Source organism: Oncorhynchus clarkii, chromosome 2, assembly GCF_045791955.1.
Source record: "Oncorhynchus clarkii lewisi isolate Uvic-CL-2024 chromosome 2, UVic_Ocla_1.0, whole genome shotgun sequence".
NCBI classification, from domain to species: Eukaryota; Metazoa; Chordata; class Actinopteri; order Salmoniformes; family Salmonidae; genus Oncorhynchus; species Oncorhynchus clarkii.
Window position 1 is genome coordinate 70831246 of NC_092148.1, and position 25822 is coordinate 70857067.

Here is a 25822-nt window from a genome sequence, read left to right on the forward strand (position 1 = left end):
ATGTCCGGGGTAGGTCTGCCTGAGTATAAGTAAGTCTTAGACTTGTCTTGTGCCAAGTCTAACACATATAAACTACAGAAAACATGTCTTCTATACCAATTGTAGGTGTATTGTGTCCTTCATGGTCTGGGACACAATGAAAAAAACATCTTAAGCCATTTTCTCCTGCGTTTCTATCAAGTATGAAGGTAAGACCCAGATGCAGACCACGTTGAATAAACAATAGTTTAATTATCCAATAGGGGCAGGCAATAGACAGGTCAAGGCAGGCAGGGGTCAGTAAACCAGAGGTGAGGCAACGGTACCGGATGGCAGGCAGGCTCAGGGTAAGCAGAAGTCAAGAATCCAGCCGGGGGCAAAGGTACAGGTCGGTAGGCAGGCTCTGGGTCAGGTGTGGCCATGCAGGCGGGCCTGGAAACAGGAGACAATGGGCTGTGAGACATGGGTTTGACTCTGGACACATGAAAGGTAGGATGGAAATGAAGGATACTGGGCAACAGAAGACGAAAAGCAGAGGGGTTATTGATCTTGGAGATTGGGAACGGGCCGATAAACCGGGGGGAGATCCTGGGTGGATAGCCATACCTTCTGCCCGAGACGATACCGGGGGAGAGGAATAAAGTGGGCGGCCTTGGAAAAGCGATCCATCACAGTCAGGATGGCGGTGTTGCTATCAGACGGGGGGAGACCCGTGACAAAGTCCAGGGAGATGTGAGATCAGGGGCGATGGGGGACGGGCAGAGGTTGGAGGAGGCCAGCCAGAGCTTGTCGAGGGGTCTTGTTCCGTGCACAGACCGTGGTGGCAGCGACAAAGGCGGCGACGTCTGGAACCATGGTAGGGCACCAAAAGCGTTGTCGCACGGAGGCCAGGGTCCCACGGGAGCCCGGGTGGCAGGCAAGCCTGGAAGAATGGGCCCACTCCAGGACCGCGGAGTGGACAGCGTCAGGCACGAACATTCGGTTATCTGTGCCCCCCCTGGGTTCGGTTGGGACCGCTGCGTCTCCCGGACCTGTTTCCCGATACCCCAGCTGAGTGCCGTCGCCAGGCACGAGGTGGGAAGAATGGTCTCGAGCTCTGGGGTAATTTTATGTTCTTTTACAAAGAAACATACAGCCATATTTATTTGAGGTGGAATACAATGAAGAGGATTTGAGACAGCGAATACAAATAATTGCGAGACCAGTAAGCAACGGCGGCAGCCTAGACAAGCTGGACCAGGACTCAAGAGGGTAAATGACAAACAAGTAAGTTATTTTGCTGTTGGTAGCTAGCTAGTAATATAAGCTCTCTTTTTACAGACGACAGTGTTGTACAGTACAATTTGAAACATTAAAAAGGTCATCCTTTTTAGATAAAACTCTACTAAATATATTCACATCTCATCAAATTACTAATTAAAACACACTATTTTGCAATGAATGTCTACAGTAGCCTCAACAGCAGTCTCTGGAGTAGCTCCATGGTATAGCCGGAGGACAGCTATTTTCTGTCCTCCTCTGGGTACATTGACTTCAATACAAAACCTAGGAGGCTCATGGTTCTTACCCCCTTCCATAAACTTACACAGTAATTATGACGACATTTGCAGGATGTCCTCCAACGTATCGGAGGTCGTGTCCACCCAATCAAAGGAACAGAGAATTAATCTAGTACTGTAAGCATAAGCTACAGCTAGCTAGCACTGCAGTGCATAACATGTGGTGAGTAGTTGACTCAAAGAGAGAGAAACACAACAGTTGAACGGTTTTGAAGATATTAACTTCTTCAAAAATTAAGGAGAAGCAGTAGAGCGGGAGAGAGCTAGCTTTATTTTGTTACATTTTTTTCACTTAAACTTACTTAGCTAGCTAATGCAGGGAGGGTTTTCTGGGTGTGGAATGACCATTGGGTGAATTTCCCTGTGAGTCCAGTTTTTGTTACACATCTATGGGTTTCTCAACACTAAAGATAACAATTATATCATTAATATAACATTATTTTCTGAAAAACAATGGCAACACTAGCTATTCTCTCTTACCTTAAATTGTCCTATCAAACGTTTCAGCTGACTCCTATCAAGAAACCATATTGCGGAAACTCACAAATAAGGAAATTCTGGAGATTTTGAAATATTCTGACAACGAGTCTGAAAGTCAGGAATCAGATTCTGACAGTGAGGAGCTGCCCCCCAACCTTGTAGCCATTGAGAACCCTGAATCTGAGGATCCCTTTTCCACTGCCGAAGTCCCAGGTCCCTTTGAAGATGCTGGTGGTGATGGAGGCAGACGGACAGTGGATGAAGTACAGGAGTTCTGTGGTAGCTGGAAGGCCGCCAGCCATTTCACCCCTCCCGGCCCTGCTGTTTGCTTTGATGAGTCTCAGTCTGGAGTGCAACATCCCTTGCCATTTCCATCTGAGTGCTTCAAGTTGTTTCTGACAGAGGAGCTGGTATGAGATATAGTAGAGGAGACCAATTGCTATGCCTTGGAGGTACAGGAGAAGAGAGAGCCAGGAGTGGGGGGGAAACTCGCTGAATGTCACCCAAGTAAAAGAAGAAATCCCTAAGAGAATACTGGAGCACAAATCCTATGTTTGCAACTCTCTTCTTTGCCTCTTTTCCCAAGACCGCTTTCTAGTTCTGCTGCGATGCCTGCATTTCGTCAACAATGTTACTGCCATCCTAAATGACCCGTTATACAAAATAAGAAATATCTTACCAGCCTGACATCAGCATTTGGTCGGGTCTTTGTGCCATACAAGGATCTATGCATTGATGAGTCCCTGATGTTATGGAAAGGTAGGCTGGCATTACATCAATATATTCCCTCCAAAAGGCAAAGGTTTGGGGTCAAGTTTTTTGTCATGTGCGACGTGAAGACAGGATTTGTCCAGGGCATTATAGTTTACACAGAGTCCACCACTGGCATCCAACATTATAAGGGGCTTGAGGTGTCCGGTCCATGGTGATGACCATGCTGGCTCCTCATCTTGGCAAGGGACACACTTTGTATGTGGACAATTGGTACAGCAGTCCCACACTCTTCCAGCATCTGCTCTCCAACAGCACAGGGGCCTGTGGCACAGTCAGGTCGAACAGGAAGGGGATGCCGGCATTCAGATGCAGAGAGGGAAGGTGGAGTTCAAGGAGAATGGTCAACAGCTGGCAGTAAAGGGGCATGACAAACGAGACGTCCATACAGCAACCATGTCGGCCACAGGGAAGGTGGACCACCTGACGGGAGAGAGAAAAATCAAACCAGACTGTGTGCTTGACTATAACCTCAAAACGGGGGCAGTGGATAAGGCGGACATGATAAACAGCTTTGTGGAATGCACTTGGAAAACTACCAAGTGGTATAAGGAGATATTTTTTCCATCTGATCGACACTGCTGTCCTCAACGGCCACATAGTTCACCGCCAACTAACAGGTGAGATGATTACTAAACAAGGTATTTTTTGTAATTGGACATACAGTTCCATTATGCAATTAGTGACAATATCTCACCCACGTACCCACTGCCTCATCATCATCTCCCTTCCCTGATAGGTAAAGCAATTACCTACCAAAAGTACAGAGAGATCCTCAAGAGAGCTGCTGGAGGAGCACCACACCCCTCGGCGCCCATCCACTGGGGGTCGTCCTGCTGCAGACAATCCCCTGCACAGCATTTTCCCTGCAAGTCCCTCAAACTGCTGCTCAAGGTAGTCGCACACGGAGGCACTGCAAAGTCTGCCTGTATGGCACCAGGAGAATTAAGCAGAGGAAGTTGACAAAACACATGTGTTTAGCATGTGATACACCTCTATGTATTTCACCATGCTTTGGGGAATATTATATGCTCAAGCACTATTGAGCACATCTGCAGCAATTACTAACTGAATGACCTGACAGGTGACCTGCCATGATACTATGCCTTTAGAGGTGGGGGGTGGAAATGCAGTTGTTCAGTCACTGCAGTTTTTTTTCCTCAGGTAAAGAAAGTTGTTGAACCAACCACCACCAATACTGCAATAAAATAGACAACTATTACATATTGGCCTGTGTGTTCACTAGCATACAAAAGCTGGCCTCAATCTTCAGCTCGAAAGATGTCCAGCTCCAGTTATGATATTGGTAAATACTGTTTGTGGTTTCTGAAAGTACAGAATAAAGGAATTATTAGTAATTAGAATACAATAAGGATATAGCAATAAAACAATATTACAAAGTAGTAACATAAGCACGGCTATAAAAATAGTATATTGCATTGACAAAAATCACAAATTTGAGTTTATACAGTAAGACGGAGGGACAGGAGTCACATAGCGACATCTTTACCTCAGACAGGGTGGTCGAAGACTCTCCTCATCTCCTCCGTGAAGCTGAAGTAGGAGGAGCAGAAGGGGGACTATTTCTCCCACACAGCCTTGGCCCAAGAAAGCACTGTTCCACAGACGCTGCCAATCAGGAAGAAAATCTTGGCCCGCTCGCTAGCATCAGCGTAGGGCTGTTGCTCGTATACCAGTGAACATTATACCAAAAAGGCTCTGCAAGCTCCGAGGTTGCCATTGTAACGCTCGGGGGCTGGAACAAACAGCTCACAGAGCAGATGAGAAGAACTAGGGCCTGGTTGCGAGCTCTGGCCGAAGGTTCGACCCTGCAGGTCCAAAAGGCTCCGCGATGTGCTCCAGAAGGATTTTCAGGGCTTGGTGATGTTGTTCGAGCAGGGCGCCTTGGCTGGCGAGGGTTTGGTGGAGAGGATCTGAGTCTGCTGGGTTCATCTCTTTGGCCAGATCGTACTGTTACGCAGAGCGGAACAGGTGAACACGAGAGCAGTCTCAGATGAGGAGACTGGGATGAAGTAACCAAGGTATTTATTGAAACACATGGGGAAGATGGGGTGCAGGCCAGGGGAAGCTCGGGCGGGTTGCCGGAAATCAGGTGCGGAGGCTGAGCCTGGAGCGAGAGGGGTTGGGACAGGGTAAGCAGGTCCGGAAGGGAATAACAGGGAGTAGTAGAGTGGGGTATCCAGGACAGAGTAGCAGGACTGATGAGCGTGGGACTGGAGACAGGGACCATAGTCAGAGCGGGCAGAACTGTAGCGGAGAGGAAAATGGCGTCAGGCAAGGGAAAACAGGATAACAGGATCTAAACAGAAACAAACGGCAAGAAACGTAGACTGACTGAGCAGAGATTACGATCTGGCAGCGTGAAAGTGGCAGGGCTGAGTATTTGTAGAGGTCTTCATTATGGAACAGGTTGCAGCTATTGGGGATTTGCTCTGACTCCAGTCAGATTGATGAGGGGGAAAAAACGATTTAATCCATATTAGAATAAGGCTGTAATGTAACTAAATGTGGAAAAAGTTAAGGGGTCTGAATACTTTCCGAATGCACTGTACATTGGTGGGCCAAATATGTTGACAGTGCTAATTTGGCACCCTTGCCCCTTTCTTAAATAATTCCATATTTCTTCTAAAATAAGTTGATATTGAAAAAAACTTTTGGACATATTGTAATTGGATTGTCAATCTTGCACATGTTCAAGGCCCCCCAGTACCAGAGGCAGCAAAACAACTCCACAGCATTATCAAACCGCCCCCATCAACAAATAGCTGCCTGTTAGCTCTTATTTGAATGAGCCTAATACTTTAAATCTCGTAGGGTGCTTGGGATAATGCACCTTTAATATGCAAAGTGTGATTTCAAAAATCAGCAAATTGACATTTGGATACAGGACTCATGTCCTGACATTCAGGTTCTCTCAGAAACATGGTCAAATGTTTCTGTCTCTGATAAAGGCTTGAAGTAAATGATTACAATGTATTTAAATTAGTCAATTATTATAGAAAGGGGGAGGAGTGGCCATTCATGTAAAAATCAAATTTCATCGGAATCCCAATCTTTAAATATTTATGTTTCCAAGAAATTTGAGCCCCTGGTTGTAGATGTGTCCATAAACCAGAATACACATGTATTTCTTGTTGGGATCTACCTCACCCCTGCTCCATGGCAGATGGTTTTGGTGCTATATCGGTGTTTAACACACTGTCCTCGGAGTTGGTAATTTTAGGGGATTTGAATCTGTATTGTTTATCCCAGGATTCAGATCAATTTAGGAGTATTTGCATGGATTTTAATCTTACACAACTGATCTCAAAACCCTCCCTGGCTAAATGTGAAAAACCTGTTAACTCTTCATTGATTCATTTTACTCTGACTAATAACCACCATAAATCAAATGAAAATCTATGATTATTACTCACATGCGCCAGCAGGTTTCACCTTACTGTGATGCTTACTTACAAGCCCTTAACCAACAATGTTTAGGGGGGGGTGTCTGCAACCTGTCCTCCTGAACGCATCTACGTCCCCATGGAGGGGGATCGGCTGTTGACCTGGTCACACACATCCCTCGCCGCTGGACACCAAGGTATCACCCGCACTAGTCAATCCATCTCCGCTAAGTACTGGTTTCCCAATTTGGCACAGGACGTCGCCCGTTATTTGAATTCATGCTCTGTCTGTGCCCAAACAAAATCTCCCTGGCACACTCCAACAGGGAAACCCCACCCCCTTCCCATGCCTCAGAGGCCTTGGTCCCATCTGTCCATAGATTGTGTCACAGATCTTCCTCCATCTGTTGTTTTCATCACTATTATGGTTGTTGTGGACAGATTTTCTAAATCCTGCAGTTTTTTCCCTCTCTCTGATCTCCCTACCGCATTCAGGTCACGGAGGCACTGTTCCAGCAGGTCTTCCGACACTATGGCCTTCCAGAGGGCATTGTCTCCGACCATGGCCCCCAATTCATGTCATGGGTGTGGAGGGCTTTCATGGAGAAGCTGGTGCTCACGGCCAGCCTCACTTCCGGGTACCGGCCTCAGTTTAAGGGGCAGTTGGAGATGAACCAGGAGCTGGGGAGGTTCCTGAGGGGTCACATCCAGGACCGGCAGGTGTAGTGGGCCGATTCCTTCCCTGGGCGGAGTACGACCAGAATTCATTATGTCACTCCTCCACCGGACTGATTCCCTTCCAGTGTATTCTGGGTTATCAGCCAGCCCTGGCTCCGTGGACACAGATCCAGACCGAAGCTCCTACGAGTGGTTCGGGCATGCAAAAGAGGTCTGGAACGAATACTCTCCACCAGGAACCTCCCACTCCGCCTTCCCTGTAATAAGCTGAGTCCCCGATTTGTGGGGCCATTCAAGGTCCTCCGGAGGGTCAATGAGGTGACATATAGATTACAGCTCCCCACTAACTACCGGATCTCACCCTCTTTTCATGTTTCCCTCCTCAGGCCGGTGGTTCCTGGTCCCCTGGTTGAGGCTGTCCCCCACGACACACCTCCACATCGACGGAAGCCCTGCCTATGCTGTCAGATCCCTCCTGGACTCCCAACGTCGTGTGGGTTGGCTCCAGTACATGGTGGACTGGGAGGGGTATGGTCCAAAGGAGCATTGTTGGGTTCCGGTGGATGACATTCTAGATCCCATCATCATCCGAGATTTCCACCTTCGCCTTCCGGACTGGCCCGCTCCTCGCCCTCCCTGCCATCCCCCTGGCAGTGAATTTCAAACACAAATTCAACCATGAAGACCAGGGAGGTTTTCCAATGCCTCTCAAAGAAGGTCACCTATTGGTACTCCACAATACTAACCTAACTGGCAGAGGAGAAAAGAAAGAAGCCTGTACAGAATACAAATATTCCAAAACATCCATCCTGTTTGCAACAAGGCACTAAAGTAATTCTGCAAAGAATGTGCCAAGCAATACACTTTTTGTCATAAATATAATGTGTTATGTTTGGGACAAATCCAATACAACACATTACTGAGTACAGTTCTCCATATTTTATATTGGGGGCTGCATCATGTTATGGCTATGCTTGTAATCGTTAAGGACTTGGGAGTTTTTCAAGTTAAAAAAGAAACGGAACGGAGCTAAGCACAAGCAAATTACTAGAGGAAAACCTGGTTCAGCTTTCCACCAGACACTGGGAGATAATTCCAGCAGGAATATAACCTAAAAGACAAGGCCAAATCTCAAATCAAATGTTATTTGTCAAATACACATGGTTAGATGATATTAATGCGAGTGTAGCGAAATGGTTGTGCTTCTGGTTCCGACAGTGCAGTAATCTAACAGTTCTCCAACAGCTACCTAATACCCACAAATTTAAAAGGGGTAAATGAGAATATGTACAAATAAATATATGGATGAGCGATGGCCGAGCGGCATAGGCAAAGTTCAATAGATGGTATAAAATACAGTATATGCATGTGATATGAGTAATGTAAGACATGTAAACATTATTAAAGTGGTGTTATTTAAAGTGACGAGTGATCCATTTAAAATCAAAGTCAAATCAAATCAAAGTTTATTTGTCACGTGCGCCAAATACAACTATACAACCTTACAGTGAAATGCTTACTTACAGGCCCTAACCAACAGTGCAATTTTAAAGTAAAAAATAAGAATTAGGGGAACAATAGATAAGTAAGGAAATAAAAAATAACAGTGAAAAGACAGTGAATAATAACAGTAGCGAGGCTATATACAGTAGCGAGGCTAAAACAGTAGCAAGGCTATATACAGGCACCGGTTAGTCGGGCTAATTGAGGTCGTATGTACATGTAGGTATGGTTAAAGTGACTATGCATATATGATGAACAGAGAGTAGCAGTAGCGTAAAAGAGGGGTTGGCGAGTGGTGGATGGTGGGACACAATGCAGATAGTCCGGGTAGCGGGGGCACCGGTTAGTCAGGCTAATTGAGGTAGTATGTACATGACTGTATAGTTAAGGTGACTATGCATATATGGTAAACAGAGAGTACCAGCAGTGTAAAGAGGGGTTGGGGGGACAATGCAAATAGTCCAGGGAGCCATTTGATTACCTGTTCAAGAGTCTTATGGCTTGGGGGTAAAAGCTCTTGAGAAGCCTTTTGGTCCTGAACTTGCCGCTCCGGTACCGCTTGCCATGCGGTAGTAGAGAGAACAGTCTATGACTGAGGTGGGTGGGGTCATTGACAATTTTTAGGGCCTTCCTCTGACACCACCTGGAATAAAGGTCCTGGATGGCAGGCAGCTTAGCCCCAGTGATGTACTGGGCCGTACGCACTACCCTCTGTATTGCCTTGCGGTCAGAGGCCGAGCAGTTATCGTACCAGGCAGTGATGCAACTGTAGAACCTTTTGAGGATCTGAGGACCCATGCCAAATCATTTTAGTTTCCTGAGGGTGAATAGGCTTTGTCGTGCCCCCTTCACGTCTGTCTTGGTGTGTTTGGAACATTCTAGTTGGTTGGTGATGTGGACACCAAGGAACTTGAAGCTTTCAACCTGCTCCACTACAGCCCCGTCGATGAGAATGGGGCGTGCTCTGCCCTCCTTTTCCTGTAGTCCACAATCATCTCCTTAATCTTGGTTACGTTGAGGGAGAGGTTGTTATTCTGGCACCACCCGGTCAGGTCTCTGACCTCCTCCCATATAGGCTGTCTCATCGTTGTTGGTGATCAGGCCTACCACTGTTGTGTCGTCTGCAAACTTAATGATGGTGTTGGAGTTGTACCTGGCCATGCAGTCGTGGGTGAACAGGGAGTACAGGAGGGGACTGAGCACGTACCACTGAGGGGCCTATGTGTTAAGGTTCAGCGTGGCAGATGTGTTGTTACCTACCCTCACCACCTGGGGGCGGTCCAGGATCCAGTTGCAGAGGGAGGTGTTTAGTCCCAGGATCCTTAGCTCAGTGATGAGCTTTGAGGGCACTATGGTGTTGAACGATGAGCTGTTTTCAATGAATAGCATTCTCACATAAGTGTTTGTTTCATCCAGGTGGGAAACGGCAGTGTTAAGTGCAATAGAGATTGCATCATCTGTGAATCTGTTTGGGTAGTATGCAAATTGGAGTGGGTCTAGGGTTTCTGGGATAATGGTGTTGATGTGAGCCATTACCAGCCATTCAAAGTACTTCATGGCTACGGACGTGAGTGCTACAGGTCTGTAGTCATTTAGGCAGGTTGTCTTAGTGTTCTTGGGCACAGGGACTATGGTGGTCTGCTTGAAACATGTTGGTATTACAGACTCAATCAGGGACATGTTGAAAATGTCAGTGAAGACACCTGCCAGTTGGTCAGCACATGCCCGGAGCACACGTCCTGGTAGTCCGTCTGGCCCCGCGGCCTTGTGAATGTTGACCTGTTTAAAGGTCTCACTCACGTTTGCTACGGAGAGCGTGATCACACAGTCGTCCGGAACAGCTGATGCTCTCATGCATGCCTCAGTGTTGATTGCCTCGAAGCGAACATAGAAGTGATTTAGCTCGTCTGGTAGGCTCGTGTCACTGGGCAGCTCGTGGCTGTGCCACCCTTTGTGGCCTGTAAGAGTTTGCAAGCCCCACATAAGACGAGCTTCGGAGCCTGTGTAGTACGATTCAATCTTAGCCCTGTATTGGCGCGTTGCCTGTTTGATGGTTCGTCAGATTGCATAGCAGCATTTCTTATAAGCTTCCGTGTTAGAGTCCCGCACCTTGAAAGCGGCAGCTCTACCCTTTATCTCAGTTCAAATGTTGCCTGTAATCCATGGCTTCTGGTTGGGGTATGTACGTGCAATCACTGTGGGGACGAAGTCCTCGATGTACTTATTGATAAAGTCAGTGACTAATGTGGTGTACTCCTCAATGCCATTGGAAGGATCCCAGAACATGTTCCAGTCTGTGATAGCAAAACAGTCCTGTAGTTTAGCATCTGCTTCATCTGACCACTTTTTTATAGACTGAGTCACTGGTGCTTCCTGCTTTCATTTTTGCTTGTAAGCAGGAATCAAGAGGATAGAATTGTGGTCAGATTTCCCAAATGGAGGGCGAGTGAGAGCTTTGTACGCGTCTCTGTGTGTGGAGTACAGGTGATCGAGAATTGTTTTCCCTCTGGTTGTGCATTTAACATGTTGATAGAAATGAGGTCAAACTAATTTAAGTTTCCCTGCATTAAAGTCCCCGGCCACTAGGAGCGCCGCCTCTGGGTCAGCGTTTTCCTGTTTGCTTATTTCTTTTTACAGCTGACTGAGTCTTAGTCTTAGTGCCTGAATCTGTCTGTGGCGGTAAATAAACAGCCACGAAAAGTATAGATAAAGACTGTCTTGGCAAATAGTGTGGTCTACAGTTTATCACAAGATACTCTACTTCAGACGAGCAACATCTAGAGACTACCTTAGATATCGTGCACCGGCTGTTGTTTACAAATATACACAGACCCCCCCACCCCCTTCATCTTACCAGAGTATGCGGTTCTATCTAGCCGGTGCAGCGTATATCTGCTAGCTGAATATCCATGTCATCATTCAGCCACAATTCCGTGAAACATAAGATGTTACAGTTTTTGATGTCCTGTTGGAAGGATATTCACGATCGCACCTCGTCTAATTTATTGTCCAATCATTGAACGTTTGCGAGTAATATTGATGGTAACCGCAGCTTTCCCACTCGCCTTCTCCGGATCCTTACGAGGCACCCCGCTCTGTGTCGTCTGTACCTGCGTCTCTTTCTCATGCCAATAAAGGGGATGTCAGCCTTGTCAGGTGTTCACAGTATATCCTGTACTTCCCACTTGTTGAAGAGAAATCTTTGTCTAATCCGAGGTGAGTGATCGCTGCCCTGATATCCAGAAGCTCTTTTTTGCCGTAAGATATGGTGGCAAAAACATTATGTACAAAATAAGTTACAGATAACATGAAAAAAACACATAATAGGCTACCTGGGGTGGAAGGGTAGCCTAGCGGTTAGAGCGTTGGACTAGTAACCGGAAGGTTGCAAGTTCAAACCCCGGAGCTGATAAGGTACAAATCTGTCGTTCTGCCACTGAACAGGCAGATAGATGACTGTTCCTAGGTCGTCATTGAAAATAAGAATTTGTTCTTAACTGACTTGCCTAGTTAAATAAAGGTAAAAAAAAATAATAAAAAGAAAAGGTTAGACGCCCGTAAAACTGCTGCCATTTCTTCCGGTGCCATTTTGTTAATGTGGCCAGTGATTGGGTCTCCGTGTAGGCAGCAGCCTCTCTGAGTTAGTGATTGCTGTTTAGCAGTCTGATGGCCTGATGGCCTTGAGAAGCTGTTCTTCAGTCTCTCTAGTCCAGCTTTGTTGTACTGACCTTGCCTTCTCGATGGCAGCAGTGTAAACAGGCAGTGGTTCAGAAGGTTGCCTTCCTGTGACATTGGGTGCTGTAGGTGTCATGGAGGGCAGGTAGTTTGCCCCCGGGGATGCGTTTTGCAGACTGCACCACCCTCTGGAGAGCCTTGCCGTTGAGGGCGGAGCAGTTGCCATACCAGGCTGTGATACAGCCCGACAGGATGCTCTCGATTGTGGATATGCAAAAGTTAGTCAAGGTTTTGGGTGACAAGCCAAATGTCTTCAGCCTCCTGAAGTTGAAGAGGCACTGTTGCACCTTCTTCACAACACTGTCTGTGTGGGTGGACCATTTCAGTTTGTCGTTGATGTGTACGCTGAGGAAGTTAAAACTTTTCACTTTTTCCATTGCTGTCCCTTCAATGTGGATAGGGGGGTGCTCCATCTACTGTTTCCTGAAGTCCACGATCATCTCCTTTGTTTTGTTGACGTTGAGTGAGAGGTTGTTTTCCTGACACCACACTCCGACTGCCCTCACCTCCTCCCTGTAGGCTGTCTCGTCGTTCTTGCTAATCAAGCCCACTACTGTTGTGTCGTCTGCAAACTTGATGATTGAGTTGGAGGTGTGCATGGCCACGCAGTTGTGGGTGAACAGGGAGTACAGGAGGGGGCTGAGCATGCACCCTTGTGGGGCCCGAGTGTTGAGGGTCAGGGAGGTGGAGATGTTGTTTCCTACCTTCACCACCTGGGGGCGGTCCGTTAGAAATTCCAGGACCTAATTGCACAGGACGGGGTTGAGGCCCAGGGCCTCCAGCTTTATGATGTAGTCAATGACCAGCATTCTTACATAGGTATTCCTCTTGTCCAGATGGGATAGGGCAGTGTGCAGTGTGATGGCAGATGCATTGTCTATGGACCTGTTAGGGTGGTATGCAAACTGAAGTGGGTCTAGGGTGCCACACAAGGTGGAGGTAATATGATCCTTGACTAGTCTCTCAATGCACTTCATGATGACAGAAGTGAGCGCTACGGGGTGATAGTAATTTCGTTCAGTAATCTTTGCCTTCTTGGGTACAGGAACAATGGTGGCCATCTTGAAGCATGTGGGGACAGCAGACTGGGACAGGGAGCGATTTTAATATGTCCGTAAACACACCAGCCAGCTGGTCTGCACATGCTATGAGGACGAGGCTAGGGATGCTGTCTGGGCCAGCAGCCTTGCAAGGGTTACCACGTTTTAAATATTTTACTCACGTCAGCCACGGCGAAGGAGAGGGGGGGCGCAGTTCTTGTTAGCGGTCCGCAACGGTGGTACTGTATTATCCTCAAAGCAGGCAAAGAAGGTGTTTAGTTTGTCTGGAAGCATGTCATCGTTGTCTGTGACATGGCTGGTTTTCTTTTTGTAGTCTGTGATTTCCTGTTGACCCTGCCACATACGTCTCATGTCTGAGCCATTGAATTGCGACTCCACTTTGTCCTTGTACCGGCATATCGCTTATTTGATTGCCTTGCGGAGGGAATAACTACACTGTTTATATTCAGCCATATTCCAAGACTTCTTTCCATGGTTACTTCCGGTGGTTCACGCGTTCAGTTTTGCGCGAATGCCTCTATCCATCCATGGTTTCTGGTTAGGGTAGATTTTAATAGTCACAGTGGGTACAACATCTCCAATGCACTTCCTCATAAATTCACTCACAGAGTCAGCGTATTGGTCGATGTTATTCTCTGAGGCTGACCGGAACATATCCCAGTCCGCGTTATCAAAACAATCTTGAAGGGTTGATAGGCAGGGACAATCTTGAAGGGTGGATTGGTAGGGATGCAGCTGACACTGAACTTGAATGGTTCTAGTCACTGGTACATCCTGTTTGAGTTTCTGCCTATAAGACGGTAGGAGCAAGATGGCGTCGTGCTCAGATTTTCCGAAGGGAGGGCGGGGGAGGTTTTTGAAAGCATTGTGGAAATTAGAGTAACAGTGGTCGAGTGTATTACCCCGGCGCGTAGTGCAATCAATATGCTGATAGGATTTAGGTTGCCTTGTTCTCAAATTTGCTTTGTTAAAATCCCCAGCTACAATAAATGCAGACTCAGGATATATGGTTTCCAGTTTACATAAAGTCCAGTGGAGTTCCTTTAAGGCCATCTTGGTGTCTGCTTGAGGGGGAATGTATACCGCTGTGACGATAACTGACGAGAATTATCTTGGATGGTATTATGGCCGGCATTTGATTGTGAGGAATTCTAGGTTGGGTGAGCAGAAGGACTTGAGTTCCTGTATGTTGTTGTGATTACACCCTGAGTCGTTAATCATAAAGCATACTCCCCCAACCTTCCTCTTCCCGGAGAGGTGTTTATCTCTGTCGGCGCTATGCATGGAGAAGCCTGGTGGCTGAACAGATTCTGACAACATATCCCGAGAGAGCCCTGTTTCTGTGAAAAAGATAATGTTACAATTGTTGATGTCTCTCTGGAAGGCCACCCTTGCTTGAATTTCATCTACCTTGTTGTCAAGAGACTGGACATTGCCGAGTAGTATACTCGGGAGCGGTGGGCAATGTGCATGTCTACGAAGCCTGACCACGAGGCCACTCTGTCTGCCCCTTCTGCGGCGCCGTTATCTTGGGTCGAATTCTGGGATTAGATCCATTGTCCTGGGTGGTGGTGCAAACAGAGGATTCGCTTTGGGAAAGTCATATTCCTGGTCATAATGTTGACAAGTTGACGTCGCTCTTATATTCAATAGTTCTTCCCAGCCGTATGTAATAAGACTTAAGATTTCCTGGGGTAACAAAGTAAGAAATAATTCATTAAGAAAACAAAATACTGCATAGTTTCCTAAGGACTCGAAGCGAGCCGACCATCTCTGTTGGTGCCATCTCCATAGGAGATCTACACAGGAGTTGCTTACCAAGAAGACAGTGAATGTTCCTGAGTGGCCAAGTCAGTTTTAACTTAAATCTACTTTAAAAGATATGGCAAGACCTGAAAATGGTTGTCTAGCATTGATCAACAACTAATTTGGCGGAGGTTGAAGAATTTTGAACAGAATAATGGGCAAATTTTGTACAATCCAGGTGTAGTAAACTCCAGAAAGACTCACAGCTGTAATCGCTGCCAAAGCTACTTCTAAAAATGATTGACTTGGGGGTGTGAATACTTATGTAAATTAGATATTTCTGTGTCTTATTTTCAATACATTTGCAAAAATGTCTAAAAACATGTTTACACTTTGTCATTATGGGGTATTGTGTGTAGATTAATAAAAACTGTAACACAACAAAATGTGGAATTAGTCAATGGGTATGAATACTTTCTGAAGGCACTGTATGTACTTGTGTCCCTGCTTACAAATATCTGGGCATCTGGATAGATGAAAAGCTGTCTTTAAAAAAGCATATTGATGAGTTAGTTAAGAATCTGAGAATAAAAAATGGGCTTTTCTATAGAAATACAGTAAGCGTCTCGCTAAATAGTAGAAAGCAGATTATTCAGTCGACATTACTATCGGTCCTAGACCATGGCGAAATCATATATATGAACGCAGCTGACACTTCATTAAAGCCGGTAGATGCAGGTGATCATAATGCACTGCGCTTTATTACGGGCAACAATTTTAATACTCATCACTGCATTTTCTAGTAGAAAGTTGGTTGGTCCTCTTTGATGTCACCTAGGTTGATACATTGCTATGTTTTCATTTATAAAGCCATTTTACAAAAAGTCCCACTGTACCTAACATCATTACTGAACTTTTGACATGAGTTACCAAACCTGGTCTCATGAATGGCTAACTCTGGAAATTCCTTTTGTCTCTAATTAGTTAGGTAAATCAGTTTTTTTATGATTGTGTTTTTCTTTCTGCTTGCATTTTGTGTTTAGATTTGTGTATTTCCTGTAAAATTATCCCTGATAACATAAAGGTTAAATAGTATAAAAAAGTTTTGTAGGAATGCTGTTATTTTCTTTGAATGATTCATTTGGTCGTTGGTAAACATTATAGGAAGAACCTACTACTGAAAGAGACACGAGAAACCACATTGAACTTTGCAAAAGCCCACCTAAACAAGTCTAAATCCTGTGAAAATGTTCTGTGGACCACTGAAACAAAATTAGAGCTTTTTGGCAATAAAGATCAGTGCTATGTTTACAGATGGCCAAATGAAGCTTTAAAAGAAAAGAACACCCTCCCTACAATCAAACATGGGGAGGTTTGATAATGCTGTGGGGTTGTTTTGCTTCCTCTGGTACTGAGGACCTTGAACATGTGAAAGACGTAGTAGATTATCAATGTGTTTTTGGTAAACTAGTGGGTGTCTGTTGAAGGTTGTGGGTCTTCCATCAGGACAAAAACACAAACACACATCAATAAACAACAGGAATGGTTAAAAAATTAACACTGGACTGTTCTGGAGCGGCCAGCGATGAGTTCAGATCAGAATCCCATCAAAAACCTATGGTGAGATATTTTTCACAGATAACTCCAGTACCTGAAAAGAAGTACCTGGATGTTCATATGTTCTTCAGATTTTGTGTATGAGATCTGAAAACAGTAGTTAGTGGAAGGCACCACTCAAACATTGAAGAATTAGAGCAGTTTGAAGAGTGACTGAAGAGTGGGACAAATTGCCATTAGAAAGGTGCAGCAAGCTCATTGATGGCAACAAGAAGCATTTTCTGGTGGTTCTGCAATGCTGACAATCCAATAACAACATGTCTAGACTGAAGTTTTTTTTAAATGTCAACTTATTTTTGAAGAAATAGGGAATTATTTAAGAAAAGTGAAAGGGTGGCAATATATTTATCTATATTAGAAATAGAATACAATAGATACATTTGTGTCTATTATTATTTATAAAATGTTTACTTCTTGAGTGTAGTTCTGCACACCGTGTGTACCTGCAAAATAAACATTTGTTAACAAATACAATGTTACGGTCACAAAGACCTTCAACTCTGGTCAAAGGCATGTCAGAGATCTATGTGACCTGAACATTGCGTTTGTCAATAAATGTTTGGGACTTCAGAGTGTGGAAAGCCTTGATTCCTCCGAACTGGATGTGAATGATTGGTCAGCCAAGGAGGTGGGGCTTTTCAACAGTTCAACACACCCCACTATGTATAAAAGCAGCAACAAGTGGCACAGTGAGCCTTGTGGGTTCCTCGGATTGTCTCTTGTTCTGAATCCATGGCCTTGCAGTGGAGTGTTGTTTGTCTCGTAGCAGTGGCCATGCTTGGCTGTCTGTGTGACGCTCAATTGAAGTGGCCTTACCAACCCCCTCAGAACCCTGCCCAACCCCTTCCTCCGAGGCCTGCTGAACCTCTTCCTCAGTGGCCTACCCAACCCCTTCCTCAGAGGCCTGCTGAACCCCTTCCTCAGAGGTCTGCCCAACCCCTTCCTCAGAGGCCTGCCCAACCCCTTCCTCAGTGGCCTGCCCAACCCCTTCCTCAGAGGCCTGCCCAACCCCTTCCTCAGAGGCCTGCCCAAACCCTTCCTCAGTGGCCTACCCAACCCCTTCCTCAGAGGCCTGCTGAACCCCTTCCTCAGAGGCCTGCCCAACCCCTTCCTCAGAGGCCTGCCCAACCCCTTCCTCAGTGGCCTGCCCAACCACTTCCTCAGTGGCCTGCCCAACCCTTTCCTCAGAGGCCTGCCCAACCCCTTCCTCAGAGGCCTGCCCAACCCCTTCCTCAGAGGCCTGCCCAAACCCTTCCTCAGAGACCTGCTCAACCCTTTCTTCAGAAGCCTGCCCAAAACATACCTCAACAGATAACCTACACCAAAGGCGACACAAAACAGACCTGTGAGGTTGTGGACAAGGACAAGGTGTTGTGTGGACTTTCTGGCATCAATGCTGCCCAATGCCAGGCCATCAGCTGCTGTTTTGATGGACGAATGTGCTTCTACGGGAAAACAGGTAGGTGTCAGACCATGCTCATTTTACTCTAGAACTCTTACTCTCAAGTTGTAACAGTGCGATTTTACTTAATGTTTTGCCCCCTCAGAGAAACTAGTATGTTTCTCTTAACCAGAAAACTAGTAATTGGATTGTGAACTCTTCACTCTCAACAATTTCACTTACCCACTTAGATATGGCCATTTTGTATCCAACAATCAACATGCACCAAAATGCTCCAGTTTACTCAGCGATTAGTACTACTAACTTCATGTTTCTCCTATGCTCCTTATCACCAGTGACTGTCCAGTGTACCAAGGATGGCCAGTTTGTGGTGGTGGTTTCCAGAGATGCCACTCTGCCCAAACTTGAGCTAGATTCCATCAGCCTGCTAGGGGCAAACGGAGCCCACTGCACCCCTGTCGGCACTACATCTGCCTTTGCCATCTACCAGTTCAAAGTTACTGAATGTGGAACTGTGGTGACGGTACGTATGGCCAGGGTTTGTTTTCAGTACAATGATACGGCATCTTAACCAGAGAGTTACTGTGTTGCTCTAGCACCTAATTCAGATAATCAATCCTAATAAACAGCGGATTAGAAGAATGGAGTTTGTTAAAACAGGGCAGGATTAAAAGCTTACTTACCCAGTAGCTCTTCTGGAGGAGGGTTGACTATCCCTTGGCTATATAATGAGTTAGAAAGTACTTATTTCTACTTTTTATTTCTACAATGTGATGCATGGTCTGTCTGCAGGAGGAACCTGATACTATTGTCTATGAGAACAGGATGTCTTCTTCATATGTAGTGGGGAATGGACCCTTCGGCGACATTACCAGGGACAGCCACTATGAGTAGGTGATCTTTGCCTAAAATGGGGTGTCATGCCCAATTAAATAAAGGTAAAAAAACTAAAAACTAAACATTCATATGTATATATATACAGTGTTTTTAAGTTATTAAAAATGTATATGGCATTCATAATGTATAATAATTTGTTCTTCTCTCTATGCAACAACATTTCAACTGACTTACAATGGCTGGTATTTAGTCAGGACCATTATGAGATGATTATAAGCTTGAGGGTACATGCTCATAACCTCATTACTGCCTCATAACGTGTTATACCTGTTATATAACATGTTATACGTGTTATACCCCCCCCCCCCCCCCCCCAAAAAAAAAAGAAGTGGTGATATGTGATGTCTCTCTGATAGCTCTGAATATATTGCTTTATTCTCAGCCTGCTCTTCCAGTGTCGGTATACTGGGACTTCCGTTGAGACACTGATTATCGAGGTGAGAACGTATCCAAACCCCAACCCAGTGGTCAGTGTTGATGCAGTTCTCCACGTGGAGCTCCGACTGGCCAATGGACGTTGTCTCTCCAAGGGATGTGATGAAAGTAAGTCATAGTTTTGATACTGTTCCTGTGTATCTGATATGAGGTATACGGTCAGAGTTCATGTGAGTTTTTTCACCAGGTGTTCAGGTTTTCTGCAACACTTAATATTTTTGTATTGTATTTTATTTATTTTTTTACTAAAATATGAAGTATATATATATATATACTTTAAAAAAGTATAAAGGGAGAAAGCCTGATATGAACCTAATGATGATGGAGTAATGATCACTTTTCCAAGTGCATGGTGGTTTAAGTGATTTACAGTCTATTTTAAGGTGAACTCATCCACTACCAATGTGATTTTCCTCCACAGTGCAAGAAGCATACACCTCTTACTACACGGTGGCAGACTACCCTGTCACCAAGGTCCTCAGGGATCCCGTTTACGCTGAGGTTCGCATCCTGGGGATGACAGATCCCAATGTTGTCCTGATACTGGAGCAGTGCTGGGCCAACACAAACCCCACAGGTGAAAGGCTGCCCCGGTGGGACCTTCTAGTTAATGGGTAACTAAATACTCTATACTTTTTAAACTTTTCGTTATATATATATATATATATATATATATATATATATATATATATATATATATATATATATATACAGTGGGGCAAAAAAGTATTTAGTCAGCCACCAATTGTGCAAGTTCTCCCACTTAAAAAGATGAGAGGCCTGTAATTTTCATCATAGGTACACTTCAACTATGACAGACAAAATTAAAAAAGAAATCCTGAAAATCACATTGTAGGGTTTTTTATTAATGTATTTGCAAATTATGGTGGAAAATAAGTATTTGGTCAATAACAAAAGTTTCTCAATACTTTGTTATATACCCTTTGTTGGCAATGACAGAGGTCAAACGTTTTCTGTAAGTCTTCATAAGGTTTTCACACACTGTTGCTGGTATTTTGGCCCATTCATCCATGCAGATCTCCTCTAGAGCAGTGATGTTTTGGGGCTGTTGCTGGGCAACACGGACTTTCAACTCCCTCCAAAGATTTTCTAAGGGGTTGAGATCTGGAGACTGGCTAGGCCACTCCAGGACCTTGAAATGCTTCTTACGAAGCTACTCCTTCGTTGCCCGGGCGGTGTGTTTGGGATCATTGTCATGCTGAAAGACCCAGCCACGTTTCATCTTCAATGCCCTTGCTGATGGAAGGAGGTTTTCACTCAAAATCTCACGATACATGGCCCCATTCATTCTTTCCTTTACATGGATCAGTCGTCCTGGTCCCTTTACAGAAAAACAGCCCCAAAGCATGATGTTTCCACCCCCATGCTTCACAGTAGGTATGGTGTTCTTTGAATGCAACTCAGCATTCTTTGTCCTCCAAACACGACGAGTTGAGTTTTTACCAAAAAGTTCTATTTTGGTTTCATCTGACCATATGACATTCTCCCAATCTTCTTCTGGATCATCCAAATGCTCTCTAGCAAACTTCAGACGGGCCTGGACATGTACTGGCTTAAGCAGGTAGACACGTCTGGCACTGCAGGATTTGAGTCCCTGGCGGCGTAGTGTGTTACTGATGGTAGGCTTTGTTACTTTGGTCCCAGCTCTCTGCAGGTCATTCACTACGTCCCCTTGTGTGGTTCTGGGATTTTTGCTCACCGTTCTTGTGATCATTTTGACCCCACGGGGTGAGATCTTGCGTGGAGCCCCAGATTGAGGGAGATTATCAGTGGTCTTCTATGTCTTCCATTTCCTAATAATTGCTCCCACAGTTGATTTCTTCAAACCAAGCTGCTTACCTATTGCAGATTCAGTCTTCCCAGCCTGGTGCAGGTCTACAATTTTGTTTCTGGTGTCCTTTGACAGCTCTTTGGTCTTGGCCATAGTGGAGTGTGACTGTTTGAGGTTGTGGACAGGTGTCTTTTATACTGATAACAAGTTCAAACAGGTGCCATTAATACAGGTAACGAGTGGAGGACAGAGGAGCCTCTTAAAGAAGAAGTTACAAGTCTGTGAGAGCCAGAAATATTGCTTGTTTGTAGGTGACCAAATACTTATTTTCCACCATAATTTGCAAATAAATTCATTAAAAATCCTACAATGTGATTTTCAGAATTTTTTTTCTTCTCATTTTGTCTGTCATAGTTGAAGTGTACCTATGATGAAAATTACAGGCCTCTCTCATCTTTTAAGTGGGAGAACTTTCACAATTGGTGGCTGACTAAATACTTTTTTGCCCCACTGTGTATATATATATATATATATATATATATATATATGTATGTATGCATGTGTGTGTGTTCAAAATTAAAAGCAAGTAATTTAAATAAACTTCTAAACCCAGCTATTCTTTTTGAAGTTTGTGAACGATATAGTACTCTGATTGATCCATTTCTCCCCAGTTTCTGTCCTAGCTGGTCTCTGGTGCTCCTCACCATGACTCTCTCTCTCTCTCTGTGCGTTTTATCTCCCCCCAGGTGTCCCTACCAGGATGACCGTTACCTGACCGTGCCCATCCGCTCGGACAGCTCCTATTTCCCTCCGGGAGAATTCTTCTCCCACTACAAGCGCTTCCTCTTCAAGATGTTCACCTTTGTAGATCCCGCATCTATGGTCCCCCTGCAGGAGAACGTAATGAATGCAGTTCAATCCTAAATCATATTAGAACCCATAGAGACACTTGTGTAGATCTGAAAGCGTTGCATAGATGTAAAGATGGTTAAGATTCCACCTAACATCCCCTAGACCAATGTGTAGCTATTACCATATTGCTTGAACATGTACCTATTTTATACATATTGTAGAGTGCTTCCTCATACACCTATAGTGCTTTAAACATAAATAAAAACATCACAATCAGGTGAAGGAATACCTAACATAGATATAGACATAACCATGGTACAAATCAATGTAGACAAGGCTCTGTCGACCAGCTCCAGAGATGTAGCTGATTTCATTTCTGTCTCACCAGGTGTACATCCACTGTAGTGCAACAGTGTGCCACGCTCTAGCAGGCTCCTGTGAACAAATGTGCAACAGGCAAAGTGAGTGAGGACCAGGCTGTCATGTTTACACTGTGCAACAGTTTGGAGTGTGTTTTTATTGGCACAGGGGGTTGGTGGCACCTTAATTGGGGAGGATGGGCTCGTGGTAATGGCTGGAGCAGAATTAGTGGAATGGTATCCAACACATGGTTTCTATGCATTTGATGCCATTCTATTCGCTCCATTCCAGCCATTATTATGTCCTACACTCAGCAGCCTCCACTGGAGAGTGGTTTATTTGAATCTTTAGTTTGGAGTCTTTGTCTGTGGTCTGACTGTCTTTTCTCTTCAGGGAGAGATCTTTCTGCTCAAGGCCAAAAGAAGACTAAAGGAGATGTTGTGGTTTCCAGTCAAAAAGTAATCATGATTGACCCACGTTTTTATGCTTAAATCAAATGTGTTATATGCTCCTCATTTATATGGTCTGACTTGACAATAAAAGATGAGACATCTCATTGCTTTTTTTTGTGGAAAGAGTTATGAAAAGGTTAAGTTACAAAACTTTTGTTGTGTGTTGGGGACTTTGTGGTCAGCGAAAAACCTTCAAACCTTTTCCCCTCACTTGGTCAGAGAAACCGAGGCAGGGCCCTGATAATATGCTGGCTTTGAACCACTTCCCAGCTTCAACACTAGAGGGCTTAGTCCCCCAGGCAGGGATATTGCACAGAGTATTTTACTGGAAACACTCAATGCTGGAGAACCTCAATTTTTCTTTTACGACATGCTAAAATAATGAGGCACGGACACAGGCCCCTTTAAATTAACAAAACATATGTATTAATATATAAAGAAAACAAAAACAAATCTGTAAATTGTAAAGGCCAAAACAAGACAAACAATTTCATAATCAAAATAAATATTTCCTGAATAACTGTACTGTAGTAAATAAGCTTTACACAAGGGGGGGATACTGTTGGTATCAATACTACATGACCAAAAGTATGTGGACACCTGCTCGTCGAACATCTCATTCCAAAATCATAGGCATTAATATGGAGTTGGTCCCCCCTTTGCTGCTATAACAGCCTCCACTCTTCTAGGAAGGTTTCCACTAGATGTTGGAACATTGCTGCAGGGACTTCCATTCAGCCACAAGAGCATTAGTGAGGTCGACATTGATGTTGGGCGATTAGGCCTAGCTCGTAGTTTGCGTTCCAATTCATCCCAAAGGTGTTCGATATGGTTGAGGTCAGGGCTCTGTGCAGGCCAGTCAAGGGCTTCCACGGCAATCTTGACAAACCATTTCTGTATGGACCTCGCTTTGTGCATGAGGGCATTGTCATGCTGGAACAGGAAAGGGCCTTCCCCAAACTGTTGCCACAAAGTTGGAAGCACAGAATTGTCAAGAATGTCATTGTGTGCTGTAGCGTTAAGATTTACCTTCACTGGAACTAAGGGGCCTACTCCGAACCATGAAAAACAGCCCCAGACCACTATTCCTCCTCCACCAAACTTTACAGTTGGCACTATGCATTGGGGCAGGTATAACTTTAGACCGTCCCCTCGCCCATACCCGGGCGCAAACCAAGGACCCTCTGCACACATCAACAACAGTCACACACGAAGCATCGTTACCCATCGCTCCACAAAAGCAGCGGTCCTTGCAGAGCAAGGGGAACCACTACTTCAAGGTCTCAGAGCAAGTGACGTCACCGATTGAAACGCTATTTAGCTCGCACCACCGCTAACTAGCTAGCCGTTTCACATCCGTTACACAGGTCTCGAACCCTCGATCTTCTAGACCGAGGTACGGCGAGCTATCGACTCGACTCGACACGAGCAAAAGGATGCTCGTGCGGCAGAGTCGATTTCCGCGATTATAAACCCAGGGTCGTTACAATATAGTATTATAATAATTATTATTAAATTATAATATAATATACAGACCGATTTTGGCAGGCAGCTGCTATTTGAAACAATTCCAGCGAGGGCTAGCTTGTGTATGTGTGTGTGTTTGGTGAAGCTATACTTAGTCATGGCAACATAGTTCAGCGCATTGCTCAAATAGGCCTACTATAAGTATTTGTTCAAGTCAAATATGCCGCAGAGCACAAAAAAACTAAATAATATTCAAGACAAATATGCTGCAGACCGACAAGTATTCCTCCACGCACCAGCGTCTTTGTGAAAGGCTGGTATATGCTATGGATCATGTTATTGAGACCACACTACGCGCACTTGATATTGAGCGCCCACCAGAGAATCAGGGATGAGCGGCATCATCAGGCACACATAATATATTATAATAAGCAACTAACTCAACCATAAGCAATACATGACATTTAATTGATTACAAAATACATGACCCTTAATATTTTCTAAATACTGTAACGACCCTGGGTTTATAAGCGCGGAGCATGCTTTTGCGCCGGACCTCGGGCTCGAAGGTCGAGGGTTCGAGACCTGCTCCCTGCCTGTTTCATTACAATACTAAACTCTTCCCCTACTGAAATTTAAAAAGCATGACCCTCCCATTTCCTCCTGGTAACCATTCAGAAAAACGTAGCTATAGGTTGTTGTAACATTTAAACTTAAAACATGTTTTTGCACTTGATGGACCACCGGTGGGCTGTATGGTGCACTCAAAATGTCTTGTAGTTGAGTAGCCAGCCTAGGCTACTTCTCAAATGTCTTGTAGTTGAGTAGCCAGCCTAGGCTACTTCTCAAATGTCTTGTAGTTGAGTAGCCAGCCTAGGCTACTTCTCAAATGTCTTGTAGTTGAGTAGCCAGCCTAGGATACTTCTCAAATGTCGTGTAGTTGAGTAGCCAGCCTAGGCTACTTCTCAAATGTTGCTGTAATAGGCATGCATGTTTCTCCTTTGCATGGCGCTTTGTTGCAAGTTTTTTTGTAAGCAGGATAAAGTAAAGCAGATTAATTGAAATTTAATTCACAGATGTGAGCGTAGATGACTCAACTGTTGACTTGCTTATGCGTCCTATTCGGCCTGCAGTGTTTGACACATACGCTTGCCTTTTAGCCACGTTATGACTGACTTGTGATCATTGCCCTTGCTAGTTTGATTGTATCGACATTCCCAACATTAGTTACAGTAGTCAGTTTTTGTTCAAAATATTGAGTTGTTGTAAGAAACTGCATCATAATATTGAGTTATTGTAAGAAACTGCATCCCGTGGAGGCTGAAAACAACGTACCAGGCAAGCTGTGATTTACAATCTGATGGCAATATTTTTAGACTACCAAAATATGAATTATGCATTGAACCGCATCCATCTATTCTAGCAACAATGCCTTACTGTATGTCATGGAATTTAGAGTCAAATAGAACCTATTTTGAAAACATTTTAAAAAAAGTTGTTTTTGTAGCATAACTAGGAATGTCACATTTTTGACTGATATTATGACTGTCTGTTTGTTTCATATTTGCATGTATGTAAATTCCACTTTAACCGTTTTAAATGTCAACTTCAGTAGGGTTAGGTCAGAGT

General features: G+C 44.6%; 1 protein-coding gene across 1 annotated transcript; it reads left to right on the plus strand.

The window, feature by feature from the left end:
- Positions 1–17197: 17197 nt before the first annotated feature.
- LOC139373153 (zona pellucida sperm-binding protein 4-like) lies at positions 17198–22828 on the plus strand. The gene is made up of 8 exons (XM_071113305.1): positions 17198–17995; positions 18274–18461; positions 18731–18828; positions 19218–19378; positions 19692–19884; positions 21809–21962; positions 22303–22375; positions 22668–22828. Exons 1-8 carry the CDS (start codon positions 17269–17271, stop codon positions 22763–22765), a joined length of 1692 nt encoding a protein of 563 aa, XP_070969406.1. The 5' UTR covers positions 17198–17268; the 3' UTR covers positions 22766–22828.
- Positions 22829–25822: the final 2994 nt, after the last annotated feature.